General features: G+C 43.6%; 1 protein-coding gene across 4 annotated transcripts in view; it reads left to right on the top strand.

The window, feature by feature from the left end:
• The window catches only part of pcyt1aa (phosphate cytidylyltransferase 1A, choline a), a 42,807-nt gene that overhangs the window by 15,616 nt on the left and 7,450 nt on the right, over nucleotides 1-19,741 (top strand). For all 4 annotated transcript variants that reach the window (XM_080439084.1, XM_080439082.1, XM_080439083.1 and 1 more), the window contains exons 4-7: nucleotides 12,464-12,580; nucleotides 12,948-13,099; nucleotides 13,285-13,363; nucleotides 16,201-16,343. In XM_080439084.1, the coding sequence (XP_080295210.1) occupies nucleotides 12,464-12,580; nucleotides 12,948-13,099; nucleotides 13,285-13,363; nucleotides 16,201-16,343 (491 nt within the window). The remainder of the gene's footprint in view (nucleotides 1-12,463; nucleotides 12,581-12,947; nucleotides 13,100-13,284; nucleotides 13,364-16,200; nucleotides 16,344-19,741) is intronic.

A 19,741-nucleotide genomic window follows, 5' to 3' on the forward strand; every position in this document is an offset into this window, starting at 1 on the left:
TACTAGGACTAGGACTCTACTAGGACTAGGACTCTACTAGGACTAGGACTCTACTAGTACTAGGACTAGGACTCTACTAGGACTCTACTAGGACTAGGACTCTACTAGGACTAAGACTCTACTAGGACTAGGACTCTACTAGGACTCCACTAGGACTAGGACTCTACTAGGACTAGGACTCTACTAGGACTCTACTAGGACTAGGACTCTACTAGGACTAGGACTCTACTAGGACTCTACTAGGACTAGGACTCTACTAGGACTAGGACTCTACTAGGACTCGACTAGGACTCTACTAGGACTAGGACTCTACTAGGACTAGGACTAGGACTCTACTAGGACTAGGACTCTACTAGGACTCTACTAGGACTAGGACTCTACTAGGACTAGGACTAGGACTCTACTAGGACTCTACTAGGACTAGGACTCTACTAGGACTCTACTAGGACTAGGACTCTACTAGGACTAGGACTCTACTAGGACTCTACTAGGACTAGGACTCTACTAGGACTCTACTAGGACTCGACTAGGACTAGGACTCGACTAGGACTAGGACTCTACTAGGACTCTACCAGGACTAGGACTCTACTAGGACTAGGACTCTACTAGGACTAGGACTCTACTAGGACTCTACTAGGACTAGGACTCTACTAGGACTAGGACTCTACTATGACTCTACTAGGACTAGGACTCTACTAGGACTCTACTAGGACTAGGACTCTACTAGGACTAGGACTCTACTAGGACTAGGACTCTACTAGGACTAGGACTCTACTAGGACTAGGACTCTACTAGGACTCTACTAGGACTAGGACTCTACTAGGACTCTACTAGGACTAGGGCTCTACTAGGACTAGGACTCTACTAGGACTAGGACTCTACTAGGACTCTACTAGGACTAGGGCTCTACTAGGACTAGGACTCTACTAGGACTCTACTAGGACTAGGACTCTACTAGGACTCTACTAGGACTAGGACTCTACTAGGACTAGGACTCTACTAGGACTCTACTAGGACTAGGACTCTACTAGGACTCGACTAGGACTCTACTAGGACTAGGACTCTACTAGGACTCTACCAGGACTAGGACTCTACTAGGACTAGGACTCTACTAGGACTCTACTAGGACTAGGACTCTACTAGGACTCTACCAGGACTAGGACTCTACTAGGACTAGGACTCTACTAGGACTCTACTAGGACTAGGACTCTACTAGGACTCTACTAGGACTCTACTAGGACTAGGACTCTACTAGGACTAGGACTCTACTAGGACTAGGACTCTACTAGGACTAGGACTCTACTAGGACTAGGACTCTACTAGGACTAGGACTCTACTAGGACTCTACTAGGACTAGGGCTCTACTAGGACTAGGACTCTACTAGGACTCTACTAGGACTAGGACTCTACTAGGACTCTACTAGGACTAGGACTCTACTAGGACTAGGACTCTACTAGGACTAGGACTCTACTAGGACTAGGACTCTACTAGGACTAGGACTCTACTAGGACTAGGACTCTACTAGGACTCTACTAGGACTAGGACTCTACTAGGACTCTACTAGGACTAGGACTCTACTAGGACTAGGACTCTACTAGGACTAGGACTCTACTAGGACTAGGACTCTACTAGGACTCTACTAGGACTAGGACTCTACTAGGACTCTACTAGGACTAGGGCTCTACTAGGACTAGGACTCTACTAGGACTAGGACTCTACTAGGACTCTACTAGGACTAGGGCTCTACTAGGACTAGGACTCTACTAGGACTCTACTAGGACTAGGACTCTACTAGGACTCTACTAGGACTAGGACTCTACTAGGACTAGGACTCTACTAGGACTCTACTAGGACTCTACTAGGACTAGGACTCTACTAGGACTCTACTAGGACTAGGACTCTACTAGGACTCTACCAGGACTAGGACTCTACTAGGACTAGGACTCTACTAGGACTCTACTAGGACTAGGACTCTACTAGGACTCTACCAGGACTAGGACTCTACTAGGACTAGGACTCTACTAGGACTCTACTAGGACTAGGACTCTACTAGGACTCTACTAGGACTCTACTAGGACTAGGACTCTACTAGGACTAGGACTCTACTAGGACTAGGACTCTACTAGGACTAGGACTCTACTAGGACTAGGACTCTACTAGGACTAGGACTCTACTAGGACTAGGACTCTACTAGGACTCTACTAGGACTAGGACTCTACTAGGACTAGGACTCTACTAGGACTAGGACTCTACTAGGACTAGGACTCTACTAGGACTCTACTAGGACTAGGGCTCTACTAGGACTAGGACTCTACTAGGACTCTACTAGGACTAGGACTCTACTAGGACTCTACTAGGACTAGGACTCTACTAGGACTAGGACTCTACTAGGACTCTACTAGGACTAGGACTCTACTAGGACTAGGACTCTACTAGGACTCTACTAGGACTAGGACTCTACTAGGACTAGGACTCTACTAGGACTAGGACTCTACTAGGACTAGGACTCTACTAGGACTCTACTAGGACTAGGACTCTACTAGGACTAGGACTCTACTAGGACTCTACTAGGACTAGGACTCTACTAGGACTAGGACTCTACTAGGACTCTACTAGGACTAGGACTCTACTAGGACTCTACTAGGACTAGGACTCTACTAGGACTAGGACTCTACTAGGACTCTACTAGGACTAGGACTCTACTAGGACTAGGACTCTACTAGGACTCTACTAGGACTCTACTAGGACTAGGACTCTACTAGGACTAGGACTCTACTAGGACTAGGACTCTACTAGGACTAGGACTCTACTAGGACTAGGACTCTACTAGGACTAGGACTCTACTAGGACTAGGACTCTACTAGGACTCTACTAGGACTAGGACTCTACTAGGACTAGGACTCTACTAGGACTAGGACTCTACTAGGACTAGGACTCTACTAGGACTCTACTAGGACTAGGGCTCTACTAGGACTAGGACTCTACTAGGACTCTACTAGGACTAGGACTCTACTAGGACTCTACTAGGACTAGGACTCTACTAGGACTAGGACTCTACTAGGACTCTACTAGGACTAGGACTCTACTAGGACTAGGACTCTACTAGGACTCTACTAGGACTAGGACTCTACTAGGACTAGGACTCTACTAGGACTAGGACTCTACTAGGACTAGGACTCTACTAGGACTCTACTAGGACTAGGACTCTACTAGGACTAGGACTCTACTAGGACTCTACTAGGACTAGGACTCTACTAGGACTAGGACTCTACTAGGACTCTACTAGGACTAGGACTCTACTAGGACTCTACTAGGACTAGGACTCTACTAGGACTAGGACTCTACTAGGACTCTACTAGGACTAGGACTCTACTAGGACTAGGACTCTACTAGGACTAGGACTCTACTAGGACTCTACTAGGATTAGGACTACTTCTTCTTCGAGTCCATAGCGATCTTAGATGTCGTTCTGCCAGTATCGGGCACAGGCCACAGCTGATGGAGTAGGTTCTGCCAGGTCCTCTGGGCTGCACCGGGGGGCGTCGGCACATTCCAGCAGGTGGGACATTGTCTGCTCTGATCCACAGCTGCACGTGTCTTCTGCTGTGTAATTCCAGGCTTTCATCAGTGCTTTGCACCTCACCTGTTCCACACGCAGTCTATTTAGTGACTTCCAGGTTGTCCAGCCAAGGTCGTGGCCACTAGCGAGGCTTTCCGTTGGTATGATCCCTCTGTCCAGCCATTCAAGAGCTTGTGTGTTGTTACTTTGCCATTCATCTTCCCAGATGTTGGTCCTTGCTGCTTGTTTGGTTGTCTGGAGGGGCACGACTGTCTGCACAAAACTGGTTCTGGATCGGAGCCTGCGTGGGGGTGCTACGTGGCCATGCAAGGGGTGTCTGATGTCTGTCTCCTGTGTTCTCCGTTCATCTTGAGCGATACCTAGTCGTCTGATGTGCGGGGGAGAGATGCCGGCTAGCGCATAAAGGCACGGGATAGGCGTTGTCTTGACGCATCCCGTGATGATGCGGCAGGTGTCGTTCAAGGCTGTGTCGACCAGTTTGGTATGGCCTGATCGGCTCCAGCTTGAGCAGGCATACTCTGCTGTGGAGAAACACAGGGCCATGGCAGTTGCACGGATTGTTGGTGGATCTGCACCCCACTTGGAGTTCACTAGTTTGCGCAGGATGTTGTTGCGGGTGTTGACCTTGGCTTTGGTGTTCTCCAGGTGTTTCTTGAAGGAGAGTGTCCTATCCAGTGTAACACCAAGATACATGGGATGCGTGTGGTTGGACAGTTTGTGGCCATCCCAGGTGACGCTCAGTTCTTTTTTAGCGTCTCGGTTCCTCAGGTGGAAGCTGCATAGTTGGGTTTTTGATGGGTTGGGTTTCAGGTGGTTGTTATTGTAGTAGGTTGACATTTCTTGGAGGGCACTTTCAAGGACAGGCTCAATTTTCTGGAAGTCTACTTGTTGGGTGGTGATGCAGAGGTCATCTGCATAGATGAAACGCTGGCATTCTGGGGGTAATGGCTGGTCATTTGTGTAGATGTTGAACAGGAGGGGGGCCAGTACGCTACCTTGTGGGAGGCCGTTCTTTTGGGATTTCCACTTGCTCCTCTGGTCATTCAGCTGGACGTAGAAGCGCCTGTTGTTGAGGAGGCTTTTGATGACTTGACAAAGATTCAGGTCACCAGTCATGTCCAGCAGTTTCCTGACCATTGTACGGTGTTGGACAGTGTCATAGGCAGCAGAAAGATCTATGAAAGCTGCTCCAGTTATTTGTTTCCCTTCAAACCCATCCTCAATGAGTTGGGTGAGGTTGAGTAGCTGTCCAGCACAGGAACGGCCAGGACGGAAACCAGCTTGGTCTTTCGTCAGCTTGGTGTCTATGAGTGGCATGAGGCGGTGGAGTAGCAGCCTCTCGTAGAGCTTGTAAGTGATGCAGAGGAGGGAAATGGGTCGGTAGCTCTTTGGGGATGATGGATCTTTGCCGGGTTTGGGGATTGCAACCACTTTGGCCTTTCTCCAGACAGAAGGGATGGTTTTCTGTGCCATACATGTGTTCAGCATCTCCAGGAGCCAGGTCTTTGCGTTAGGTCCCAGGTGCTGTATCATTTCTGCCAGTATATCATCAATCCCTGCTGCTTTTCCGGGTTTCAGCTTCCCTATTGCAGTTTCGAGTTCTTCTATGTCGAAGGGTTTGGTGAGAGGGCTGGCTGGTTGTGGTTGGTCTGATACCACTGTGCGATGGTGTTCTCCTGTGGGTCGGCGGCGGTGTTGGTTACGACCGTTGGCCACTAGCTGTGATGCAACAGAGTTTGCTGTGACCGTTGTGATTATGGGTGGAGTGGTGTGGTCTTCGCCAAGACGGCGGATTGTAGCCCATGCCTTCCTGCTGTTATTTGTCATGTTGGTGTTCTCTATCATTTCCTTCCAGACTTTCCTTCGTTCTTCCCCAACTTCACTGATCAGGGTCTCTCCAAGTTCCATGGTGGTAGAGGAGAAAGGGTCCTTATTGTATTCCTCATAGTAGGCTTTCAGCAGGTCGCTGGATGTTTCTGATAGCCCAGGAATATACTGTGTCTGGCATCCTCTGGGAATGTGACGTCTGGCTGACCTTTTTACCAAGTCTGTGAAGTTGGAGTAGTTGTTGGGAAATGGTGGTATGTTAGATATGGAATGCTCTATCTCCTGTTGGAATGACAACCAGTCAGCTTTCCGTAGGTTGAACCTCCTGCGGAATGGGACGATGGTTGCTTGGAGAGCAGATCTAACAGTGATGGCAATTGGCCGGTGCTGGGTATGGGGGATAGGGTCCAGGACTTCCTTCTCAGTTCTGGATGCGATGTCACTGCTTACACAGGCGAGGTCTGGGTTGTATCCTCGTTTCCATCTGGCGCTGTGGAAGGATTTGGGGAGTTTAGCGTTATGGATTAGGGTCAGGTGTTTGGACTCGAGCCAGGTTTCAACTTCATCTCCATCTTGGTTGTTGTTCTCATAGCCCCATGATGTACTGTGGGCATTGAAGTCGCCGATGCTGATACTAGGATTACTAGGACTCTACTAGGACTAGGACTCTACTAGGACTAGGGCTCTACTAGGACTAGGACTCTACTAGGACTCTACTAGGACTAGGACTCTACTAGGACTCTACTAGGACTAGGACTCTACTAGGACTAGGACTCTACTAGGACTCTACTAGGAGTAGGACTCTACTAGGACTCTACTAGGACTAGGAATCTACTAGGACTCTACTAGGACTAGGACTCTACTAGGACTCTACTAGGACTAGGACTCTACTAGGACTAGGACTCTACTAGGACTACGACTCTACTAGGACTCTACTAGGACTAGGACTCTACTAGGACTCTACTAGGACTAGGGCTCTACTAGGACTCTACTAGGACTCTACTAGGACTAGGACTCTACTAGGACTCTACTAGGACTAGGACTCTACTAGGAGTAGGACTCTACTAGGACTCTACTAGGACTAGGAATCTACTAGGACTCTACTAGGACTAGGACTCTACTAGGACTAGGACTCTACTAGGACTCTACTAGGACTCTACTAGGACTAGGACTCTACTAGGACTAGGACTCTACTAGGACTCTACTAGGACTAGGACTCTACTAGGACTAGGACTCTACTAGGACTAGGACTCTACTAGGACTACATCTCTACTAGGACTAGGACTCTACTAGGAATAGGACTCTACTAGGACTAGGACTCTACTAGGAGTAGGACTCTACTAGGACTCTACTAGGACTAGGACTCTACTAGGAGTAGGACTCTACTAGGACTCTACTAGGACTAGGAATCTACTAGGACTCTACTAGGACTAGGACTCTACTAGGACTAGGACTCTACTAGGACTAGGACTCTACTAGGACCACCAGCAGGTCTAACTTAGCAAAAAAAAAAATTGGAACAAAATGCCTCAAATCATGAATGCAGTGTGTATATATATATATATATATACACTGACTGCATATATATATATATATGCAGTCAGTGTTCGATTGCCGTGAAAGGCCTAAGAATAAATGGCACCCTTTTCACATTGGCCTATTATAGCGCCACCAGGAGGCCACAATAACCTACCTGACCTGGCGGAGACCTGTGACCTCTGACCTGGCGGAGGCCTGTGCTCCGAGAAGCACTGCGTCTAGTTTGTGCTCATTCTCTGTTGTCAGACTTATTTCAGGCTGTGTCGTCCCAGTGCCACGAAAAATTTGCATTTTTCGTCTGTTTATTTTTTAACATTGAAGTGAATGCAGCAGCATTTTTTTGGATAGCGTTATCTCCTATATTAATATATATATATAATATCTCCTAGTTCCTTTGAGATAAACAAAAAAAAACAAGACAAAAAAATAAATACATATATATATATATATATAAAAAATATATATATTTTTTATTTTTTAAATAATTTCGTCATTTCCGTCCGTGGCCATGAGAGCCATAGTAGAATCTATATTATGTATATAATATGTGGCCATGAGAGCCAGTAGAATCGGACGGGAATTCCCGTTTTGGGCAATAAAAGAGTTCAAATGCATTTTCAGGGATACCAATTGTGTCCAATCAGGATAGAGAACCCAGACAGGATAAACTAGTAGAATGTGAAGTGATGTAACAAAGAACTGGAACACTATAAAATGTAAGCTGATAAATGGGTACTCTCTCCTGATTGGCTAAACTCTCTCTCTCTCTCTCTCTCTCTCTCTCTCTCTCTCTCTCTCTCTCTCTCTCTCTCTCTCTCTCTCTCTCTCTCTCTGGACTAGGACTCTACTAGGACTCTACTAGGACTAGGACTCTACTAGGACTAGGACTCTACTATGACTCTACTAGGACTAGGACTCTACTAGGACTCTACTAGGACTAGGACTCTACTAGGACTAGGACTCTACTATGACTCTACTAGGACTAGGACTCTACTAGGACTCTACTAGGACTAGGACTCTACTAGGACTAGGACTCTACTAGGACTAGGACTCTACTAGGACTAGGACTCTACTAGGACTAGGACTCTACTAGGACTCTACTAGGACTAGGACTCTACTAGGACTAGGACTCTACTAGGACTAGGACTCTACTAGGACTCTACTAGGACTAGGACTCTACTAGGACTCTACTAGGACTAGGGCTCTACTAGGACTAGGACTCTACTAGGACTCTACTAGGACTAGGACTCTACTAGGACTCTACTAGGACTAGGACTCTACTAGGACTAGGACTCTACTAGGACTAGGACTCTACTAGGACTCGACTAGGACTCTACTAGGACTAGGACTCTACTAGGACTCTACCAGGACTAGGACTCTACTAGGACTAGGACTCTACTAGGACTCTACTAGGACTAGGACTCTACTAGGACTCTACTAGGACTCTACTAGGACTAGGACTCTACTAGGACTAGGACTCTACTAGGACTAGGACTCTACTAGGACTAGGACTCTACTAGGACTCTACTAGGACTAGGACTCTACTAGGACTAGGACTCTACTAGGACTCTACTAGGACTAGGACTCTACTAGGACTCTACTAGGACTAGGACTCTACTAGGACTAGGGCTCTACTAGGACTAGGACTCTACTAGGACTCTACTAGGACTAGGACTCTACTAGGACTCTACTAGGACTAGGACTCTACTAGGACTAGGACTCTACTAGGACTCTACTAGGAGTAGGACTCTACTAGGACTCTACTAGGACTAGGAATCTACTAGGACTCTACTAGGACTAGGACTCTACTAGGACTCTACTAGGACTAGGACTCTACTAGGACTACGACTCTACTAGGACTCTACTAGGACTAGGACTCTACTAGGACTCTACTAGGACTAGGGCTCTACTAGGACTAGGACTCTACTAGGACTCTACTAGGACTAGGACTCTACTAGGACTCTACTAGGACTAGGACTCTACTAGGAGTAGGACTCTACTAGGACTCTACTAGGACTAGGAATCTACTAGGACTCTACTAGGACTAGGACTCTACTAGGACTAGGACTCTACTAGGACTCTACTAGGACTAGGACTCTACTAGGACTAGGACTCTACTAGGACTCTACTAGGACTAGGACTCTACTAGGACTAGGACTCTACTAGGACTACATCTCTACTAGGACTAGGACTCTACTAGGACTAGGACTCTACTAGGACTAGGACTCTACTAGGAGTAGGACTCTACTAGGACTCTACTAGGACTAGGACTCTACTAGGAGTAGGACTCTACTAGGACTAGGAATCTACTAGGACTCTACTAGGACTAGGACTCTACTAGGACTAGGACTCTACTAGGACTAGGACTCTACTAGGACCACCAGCAGGTCTAACTTAGCAAAAAAAAAAATTGGAACAAAATGCCTCAAATCATGAATGCAGTGTATATATATATATATATATATATACACTGACTGCATATATATATATATATGCAGTCAGTGTTCGATTGCCGTGAAAGGCCTAAGAATAAATGGCACCCTTTTCACATTGGCCTATTATAGCGCCACCAGGAGGCCACAATAACCTACCTGACCTGGCGGAGACCTGTGACCTCTGACCTGGCGGAGGCCTGTGCTCCGAGAAGCACTGCGTCTACTTTGTGCTCATTCTCTGTTGTCAGACTTATTTCAGGCTGTGTCGTCCCAGTGCCACGAAAAATTTGCATTTTTCGTCTGTTTATTTTTTAACATTGAAGTGAATGCAGCAGCATTTTTTTGGATAGCGTTATCTCCTATATTAATATATATATATAATATCTCCTAGTTCCTTTGAGATAAACAAAAAAAAACAAGACAAAAAAATAAATACATATATATATATATATAAAAAATATATATATTTTTTATTTTTTAAATAATTTCGTCATTTCCGTCCGTGGCCATGAGAGCCATAGTAGAATCTATATTATGTATATAATATGTGGCCATGAGAGCCAGTAGAATCGGACGGGAATTCCCGTTTTGGGCAATAAAAGAGTTCAAATGCATTTTCAGGGATACCAATTGTGTCCAATCAGGATAGAGAACCCAGACAGGATAAACTAGTAGAATGTGAAGTGATGTAACAAAGAACTGGAACACTATACAATGTAAGCTGATAAATGGGTACTCTCTCCTGATTGGCTAAACTCTCTCTCTCTCTCTCTCTCTCTCTCTCTCTCTCTCTCTCTCTCTCTCTCTCTCTCTCTCTCTCTCTCTCTCTCTCTCTGGACTAGGACTCTACTAGGACTAGGACTCTACTATGACTCTACTAGGACTAGGACTCTACTAGGACTCTACTAGGACTAGGACTCTACTAGGACTAGGACTCTACTAGGACTAGGACTCTACTAGGACTCTACTAGGACTAGGACTCTACTAGGACTAGGACTCTACTAGGACTAGGACTCTACTAGGACTCTACTAGGACTAGGACTCTACTAGGACTCTACTAGGACTAGGGCTCTACTAGGACTAGGACTCTACTAGGACTCTACTAGGACTAGGACTCTACTAGGACTAGGACTAGGACTCTACTAGGACTCGACTAGGACTCTACTAGGACTAGGACTCTACTAGGACTCTACCAGGACTAGGACTCTACTAGGACTAGGACTCTACTAGGACTCTACTAGGACTAGGACTCTACTAGGACTCTACTAGGACTCTACTAGGACTAGGACTCTACTAGGACTAGGACTCTACTAGGACTAGGACTCTACTAGGACTAGGACTCTACTAGGACTAGGACTCTACTAGGACTCTACTAGGACTAGGACTCTACTAGGACTCTACTAGGACTAGGACTCTACTAGGACTAGGGCTCTACTAGGACTAGGACTCTACTAGGACTCTACTAGGACTAGGACTCTACTAGGACTAGGACTCTACTAGGACTCTACTAGGAGTAGGACTCTACTAGGACTCTACTAGGACTAGGAATCTACTAGGACTCTACTAGGACTAGGACTCTACTAGGACTCTACTAGGACTAGGACTCTACTAGGACTACGACTCTACTAGGACTCTACTAGGACTAGGACTCTACTAGGACTCTACTAGGACTAGGGCTCTACTAGGACTCTACTAGGACTCTACTAGGACTAGGACTCTACTAGGACTCTACTAGGACTAGGACTCTACTAGGAGTAGGACTCTACTAGGACTCTACTAGGACTAGGAATCTACTAGGACTCTACTAGGACTAGGACTCTACTAGGACTAGGACTCTACTAGGACTCTACTAGGACTCTACTAGGACTAGGACTCTACTAGGACTAGGACTCTACTAGGACTCTACTAGGACTAGGACTCTACTAGGACTAGGACTCTACTAGGACTAGGACTCTACTAGGACTACATCTCTACTAGGACTAGGACTCTACTAGGACTAGGACTCTACTAGGACTAGGACTCTACTAGGAGTAGGACTCTACTAGGACTCTACTAGGACTAGGACTCTACTAGGAGTAGGACTCTACTAGGACTAGGAATCTACTAGGACTCTACTAGGACTAGGACTCTACTAGGACTAGGACTCTACTAGGACTAGGACTCTACTAGGACTAGGACTCTACTAGGACCACCAGCAGGTCTAACTTAGCAAAAAAAAAATTTGGAACAAAATGCCTCAAATCATGAATGCAGTGTATATATATATATATATATATATACACTGACTGCATATATATATATATATATGCAGTCAGTGTTCGATTGCCGTGAAAGGCCTAAGAATAAATGGCACCCTTTTCACATTGGCCTATTATAGCGCCACCAGGAGGCCACAATAACCTACCTGACCTGGCGGAGACCTGTGACCTCTGACCTGGCGGAGGCCTGTGCTCCGAGAAGCACTGCGTCTAGTTTGTGCTCATTCTCTGTTGTCAGACTTATTTCAGGCTGTGTCGTCCCAGTGCCACGAAAAATTTGCATTTTTCGTCTGTTTATTTTTTAACATTGAAGTGAATGCAGCAGCATTTTTTTGGATAGCGTTATCTCCTATATTAATATATATATATAATATCTCCTAGTTCCTTTGAGATAAACAAAAAAAAACAAGACAAAAAAATAAATACATATATATATATATATAAAAAATATATATATTTTTTATTTTTTAAATAATTTCGTCATTTCCGTCCGTGGCCATGAGAGCCATAGTAGAATCTATATTATGTATATAATATGTGGCCATGAGAGCCAGTAGAATCGGACGGGAATTCCCGTTTTGGGCAATAAAAGAGTTCAAATGCATTTTCAGGGATACCAATTGTGTCCAATCAGGATAGAGAACCCAGACAGGATAAACTAGTAGAATGTGAAGTGATGTAACAAAGAACTGGAACACTATACAATGTAAGCTGATAAATGGGTACTCTCTCCTGATTGGCTAAACTCTCTCTCTCTCTCTCTCTCTCTCTCTCTCTCTCTCTCTCTCTCTCTCTCTCTCTCTGGGTGTCTCTCTCCCCACAGTAGACAGACCAGTCAGAGTGTATGCAGACGGTATCTTTGATGTGTTCCACTCAGGTCATGCCAGAGCTCTGATGCAAGCCAAATGTCTGTTCCCCAACACACACCTTATAGTGGGAGGTAGGTTACACACTAACACACACACACTAACACACACCTTATAGTGGGAGGTAGGTTACACACTAACACACTAACACACACCTTATAGTGGGAGGTAGGTTACACACTAACACACACCTCATAGTGGAGGTAAGAATGTATATATAGGTTTTGTCTACAGTCTGCAGTGACTCTTTAACTCATAAGTATAAGGGTTTATAAAGTGTATATATGTTTATAAAGTATATGTATATATATGTTTATATGTTTATAAAGTATATGTATATATATATGTTTTACAGTCTGCAGTGACTCTTTAACTCATAAGTATAAGGGTTTATAAAGTTTATATATGTTTATAAAGTATATATATATGTTTTGTCTTCAGTCTGCAGTGACTCTTTAACTCATAAGTATAAGGGTTTCACGGTGATGAACGAGGACGAACGTTATGACGCCGTCAGTCACTGTCGCTACGTAGACGAGGTGGTCCGAGACGCTCCCTGGACCCTCACTCCTGACTTCCTCACTAAACACCGGGTAAGACCCTAACCCTGACACCCTGACCTTAGCACCGTGACACCCTGACCCTCACTCCTGACCTCCTCACTAAACACGTGTGTGTGTGTGTGTGTGTGTGTGTGTGTGTGTGTGTGTGTGTGTGTGTGTGTGCAACAGTAACAGTATATTTACAGAATAACAGTTACATTGTATCGTCTCCTCAGATTGACTTTGTTGCCCATGACGACATCCCCTACTCCTCAGCAGGAAGTGATGACGTTTACAAACACATCAAGGATGCAGGTAGGTTGCCTAGCAACTACACCTCCCCAAAGCTACACCTCCCCAAAGCTACACCTCAAAGCTACACCTCCCCAAAGCTACACCTCCCCAAAGCTACACCTCCTCAAAGCTACACCTCCTCAAAGCTACACCTCCTCAAAGCTACACCTCCCCAAAGCTACACCTCCCCAAAGCTACACCTCCCCAAAGCTACACCTCAAAGCTGCTCCTCAAAGCTACACCTCCCCAAAGCTACACCTCCTCAAAGCTACACCTCCCCAAAGCTACACCTCCCCAAAGCTACACCTCCCCAAAGCTACACCTCAAAGCTACACCTCAAAGCTACACCTCCCCAAAGCTACACCTCAAAGCTACACCTCCTCAAAGCTACACCTCCCCAAAGCTACACCTCCCCAAAACTACACCTCCTCAAAGCTACACCTCCTCAAAGCTACACCTCCTCAAAGCTACACCTCCTCAAAGCTACACTCCCCCAAAACTACACCTTCTCAAAGCTACACCTCCTTAAAGCTACACCTCCCCAAAGCTACACCTCCCCAAAACTACACCTCCTCAAAGCCCAGAAAGGAAGCTGTCATCTCCTCATTTCCCTCCACCAAAATATATTTTAAAATATATTTAAAACAGAAATGAAATGTTTATTCATTATGCTCCAATTGTTATCACCATGGTTAACTAGTAACCATGGCGACAGCCCTAGTAACCATGGCGACAGCCCTAGTAACCATGGCGACAGCCCTAGTAACCATGGTGACAGCCCTAGTAACCATGGTGACAGCCCTATGTAAGGGTTGAGTGACATTGGCCTTAAAGGATCTGTAGCCACTGGGAACATTCCTGACCCCGAACACCCTCTGACCTATACTGCATAATATGACCCCTGACCTTTACTGCATAATATGACCCCTGCTGCTCCCTGGAGCTATGTTCACCTTTAACACTCTGAAAGGAAAGGGTTCTATGTTCACCTTTAACACTCTGAAAGGAAAGGGTTCTATGTTCACCTTTAACACACTGAAAGGAAAGGGTTCTATGTTCACCTTTAACACACTGAAAGGAAAGGGTTCTATGTACACCTTTAACACTCTGAAAGGAAAGGGTTCTATGTTCACCTTTAACACACTGAAAGGAAAGGGTTCTATGTACACCTTTAACACTCTGAAAGGAAAGGGTTCTATGTTCACCTTTAACACACTGAAAGGAAAGGGTTCTATGTTCACCTTTAACACACTGAAAGGAAAGGGTTCTATGTTCACCTTTAACACACTGAAAGGAAAGGGTTCTATGTACACCTTTAACACTCTGAAAGGAAAGGGTTCTATGTTCACCTTTAACACACTGAAAGGAAAGGGTTCTATGTTCACCTTTAACACACTGAAAGGAAAGGGTTCTATGTTCACCTTTAACACACTGAAAGGAAAGGGTTCTATGTTCACCTTTAACACACTGAAAGGAAAGGGTTCTATATTCACCTTTAACACACTGAAAGGAAAGGGTTCTATGTTCACCTTTAACACTCTGAAAGGAAAGGGTTCTATGTTCACCTTTAACACACTGAAAGGAAAGGGTTCTCTGTTCACCTTTAACACACTGAAAGGAAAGGGTTCTCTGTTCACCTTTAACACACTGAAAGGAAAGGGTTCTATGTTCACCTTTAAAACTCTGAAAGGAAAGGGTTCTATGTTCACCTTTAACACACTGAAAGGAAAGGGTTCTCTGTTCACCTTTAACACACTGAAAGGAAAGGGTTCTATGTTCACCTTTAACACACTGAAAGGAAAGGGTTCTATGTTCACCTTTAACACACTGAAAGGAAAGGGTTCTATGTTCACCTTTAACACACTGAAAGGAAAGGGTTCTATGTTCACCTTTAACACACTGAAAGGAAAGGGTTCTATGTACACCTTTAACACTCTGAAAGGAAAGGGTTCTATGTTCACCTTTAACACACTGAAAGGAAAGGGTTCTATGTTCACCTTTAACACACTGAAAGGAAAGGGTTCTATGTTCACCTTTAACACACTGAAAGGAAAGGGTTCTATATTCACCTTTAACACACTGAAAGGAAAGGGTTCTATATTCACCTTTAACACACTGAAAGGAAAGGGTTCTATGTTCACCTTTAACACTCTGAAAGGAAAGGGTTCTATGTTCACCTTTAACACACTGAAAGGAAAGGGTTCTCTGTTCACCTTTAACACACTGAAAGGAAAGGGTTCTATGTTCACCTTTAAAACTCTGAAAGGAAAGGGTTCTATGTTCACCTTTAACACACTGAAAGGAAAGGGTTCTCTGTTCACCTTTAACACACTGAAAGGAAAGGGTTCTATGTTCACCTTTAACACACTGAAAGGAAAGGGTTCTATGTTCACCTTTAACACACTGAAAGGAAAGGGTTCTATATTCACCTTTAACACACTGAAAGGAAAGGGTTCTATGTTCACCTTTAACACACTGAAAGGAAAGGGTTCTATGTTCACCTTTAACACACTGAAAGGAAAGGGTTCTATGTTCACCTTTAACACTCTGAAAGGAAAGGGTTCTATGTTCACCTTTAACACACTGAAAGGAAAGGGTTCTATATTCACCTTTAACACTCTGAAAGGAAAGGGTTCTATGTTCAGTACAAAGGAGCCTCATACATTATTATTACAATATGTAATGTAAGGAATACATTATCATCTGATGTACGTAGGAGTTAAAGTGGTTAAAGTGATGTTGATGTATTAAGTAATTTTGCAGGGGACCCCCTGTAGCCTCCTTAAGGACCACTGGGGGTCCCCGGACCCCACTTTATGAATGAATGTATATTTAACCCCTGCTGTGCTGTGCTGCAGGCATGTTTGCCCCCACCCAGCGGACGGAAGGCATCTCTACCTCTGACATCATCACCAGGATCGTACGAGACTACGATGTTTATGTGAGACGTAACCTGCAGAGAGGATACACCGCTAAAGAGCTCAACGTTAGCTACATTAATGTAAGTACATATATACATACATACATATATATATATATATATATATATATATATATATATATATATATATATATATATATATATATATATATATATATATATATATATATATATATACATATATATATATATATACTATATATACTCTGCTAAAGAGCTCAACGTTAGCTACATTAATGTAAGTACATATATACATACATATATATATATATATACATACGGTATATATATTATATATACTCTGCTAAAGAGCTCAACGTTAGCTACATTAAAGTAATACTAGGTAACGTTTTCAACAAAACTAAAGTTAAATTGTATATCTTTTGTCAGTGGCAAAAGTTTCACAACACCCACTCCATGAATTTCACCCCCGGAAGCCTTTTATTTATATATTTTCTATTGAAAGTGGACTGGGGGGACATTCCCGGGGAAATGACGTTCCTGGCCAACGTCATGACGTCGTGGCCGACGTCCCCAGGAACTACCGCAACGGTTTCCTGTTTGGCCAGGAACTACCGCGGTAATAGCAAAAAGGAACCTCACGCTGATGTTAAGAGAATGTAGGATTTGAAGATCGAAAAAGAACAGAAAAAGAAAGCACAGCTCATGGTAACTAATGCTCCACTGGCTAAGAGAAACGATCCGTAGATAGTATAAAACAATTAAAAGATCGCTTTTTGAAACGCTTCCGGCTTCCGGTGAAAACGAATGGAATTCTGGGTAATCGAGGATTACGGAAATTGTATGCAGTGACGGTAGTGACCAGCAGAGGTTGCTAAAAATCGTTATTTGGGATTCTGCATTGTATAACTTTAATGTAAGTACATATATACATACATATATACATATATATATACATACGGTATATATATTATATATACTATATATACTCTGCTAAAGAGCTCAACGTTAGCTACATTAATGTAAGTACATATATATATACATATATACATATATATATACTATAAATACTGTTATATATACACCGCTAAAGAGCTCAACGTTAGGGCATTTTAGGGGCTTTGGTGATGTCCATGTTTTGAGGGCAGGAAGGCCATCAAATAAAACAAGATTTTAGTCCATTGAAATAATGAATTGAATTTAAGGATTAAGGATGATTTTAAATGTAATATGTAGACTATCCGCAGTGAAATAAATACATTATGGTATTTAAATACATTATGGTATTTAAATACATTATGGTATTTACAATCTGATCCATGCTCAGCCCGGCACCCGTCAGACTGGATTGGTTTAGGTTTAGGGTGGATTCAGACTGGGTTGGTTTAGGGTGGATTCAGACTGGATTGGTTTAGGGTGGATTCAGACTGGGTTGGTTTAGGGTGGATTCAGACTGGCCTCTCCCAGCTGGCCAGTAGGGCTGACCCAAATAACTCGAATATTCGAAGCTTCGTTCGATGGCACAAGATTCGAACTTAAAAAAAAAAAAAATAGTAATCTGCCGTTTTTTTAATTTGATAATTTTTTGTACAAAAATGTACAAATGCAAAATATAAGGTGCTTACCCGCTTGCCCCAAATGTTAACTAGGTGTCCGGAGTATTTGTGCAATGTATTAGTCCATATTTTTCAATAAAGAAGTGTTTTAATCCCGTCTGTGGACGAACGCCATTATCCCCCCTCGTTTAATACCTGTGTACATTGAGTGTAATTCCGTCTTTCACTGGATGCGCCCCGTCAGTACCGCCGACAGAATCGGTCACACACTTCTTAATTGAAAAATATGGACTAATATATTGCACAAATACTCCGGACACCTAGTTGGAGAAATACGGGCTTTACTGGTGACATTCCAGGGCGAACTGGGGGGTGGTCGCTAAGACTCTCATAGATACGAAAATAAAAGTCACGACTCGATCAAATACATTTACTACGACTTTTGTGACTGACAAATAAATCCTCTCGAATCTCCAATTGACAAACATAGAAAGTGTTCCGCTGCTCATTTTAATGCAAAAGAACCTGAGCATACGATTATTGTCAATTACTGCTGGTCCTTCCATGTCAACAAACAATTAGATCCTACCTATTACGTGGCGTAATACACTTTCGATTTAAAACTCCAGTGTCTAACATTATTCCTGGGATTTCATCTTTTGGGGACCTTCCTTCCATAACTTCACAGTGGTAAATCCGTGCTACTTTAAGTCATAAATGAATGAGAGGGGGAACGGAACACAACATACTTAATTCCAAACTGGTGTTGCATGCCGTAAATAGCAGATCTACAAGCTCACAACGCGTCCTATTCGTGACGCAATGTGAGCTTGTAGATCTGCTATTTACTGCGTACGACACCAACACACAACTCTAGCTGAGGACTTGGGTGTTGGGTTACATCCGCTGTCGGGTCGTGGAGCAGCATTCTACTACAGCTGATCTTTATGACAGATCGCTATGGATGGATGCTTTGTAGTTTGGAGATCATTTTGACTAGCAAGAAGAATATGTGGCTAATATTGAGCCACTTGTTTGGCTTTTATCCAACTAAGACAAGTAGCATATCCAATCCAACCTAGCAATGCATGTAAAATGTATTAATTTCGCTGGCTGCAGACTGCAGAGATAGGGCAACAGCGCAGGCCAGCGCAGCCTCGCGCTCATGGAAGATTAGCGACCCGACTCACCCCCACCCCCGCCCGGCCGTCGATTATCCGAAGTTTGATCGTTTTTTGGCCTAAAACTTTGATTTTTAAAATCATAATCGAAGGTCAGCCCTACTGGCCAGCATTCACATTGGCCAAGATTCTTCCGTACCCGAGTACACCTCATTCAACAGTAATGTATATGTTTGAGTTCTCTCTCCGATTGGACTACATTGGTATCCTGACCTGAACATGTACGTTCTGTTTCCTACAGAGCTAGAGAGATGAATAAACACTCTATAGCAATGATACCTACATAGACGTGTTAAATATCACTTACAGCACCTTTAAGTGTTGGGAATCTTATCCTCTACAGCTCTTTATATAACATGATAAACACAGTTCTAAGGCCAGGGGTGAACTTTCTGCTGGAGTCGTACCTTTAAATGACAGTAATACTATGTACCATGTTATTAATAAACTGGCTTAATACTATGTACCATGTTATTAATAAACTGGCTTAATACTATGTACCATGTTATTAATAAACTGGCTTAATACTATGTACCATGTTATTAATAAACTGGCTTAATACTATGTACCATGTTATTAATAAACTGGCTTAATACTATGTACCATGTTATTAATAAACAGGCTTAATACGATTTATCATGTTATTAATAAACAGGCTTAATACGATGTACCATGTTATTAATAAACAGGCTTAATACGATTTATCATGTTATTAATAAACAGGCTTAATACGATGTACCATGTTTTTAATAAACAGGCT

This window comes from Gymnoscopelus braueri (genome assembly GCF_963280865.1).
Source record: "Gymnoscopelus braueri genome assembly, chromosome: 10".
Lineage (NCBI taxonomy): Eukaryota > Metazoa > Chordata > Actinopteri > Myctophiformes > Myctophidae > Gymnoscopelus > Gymnoscopelus braueri.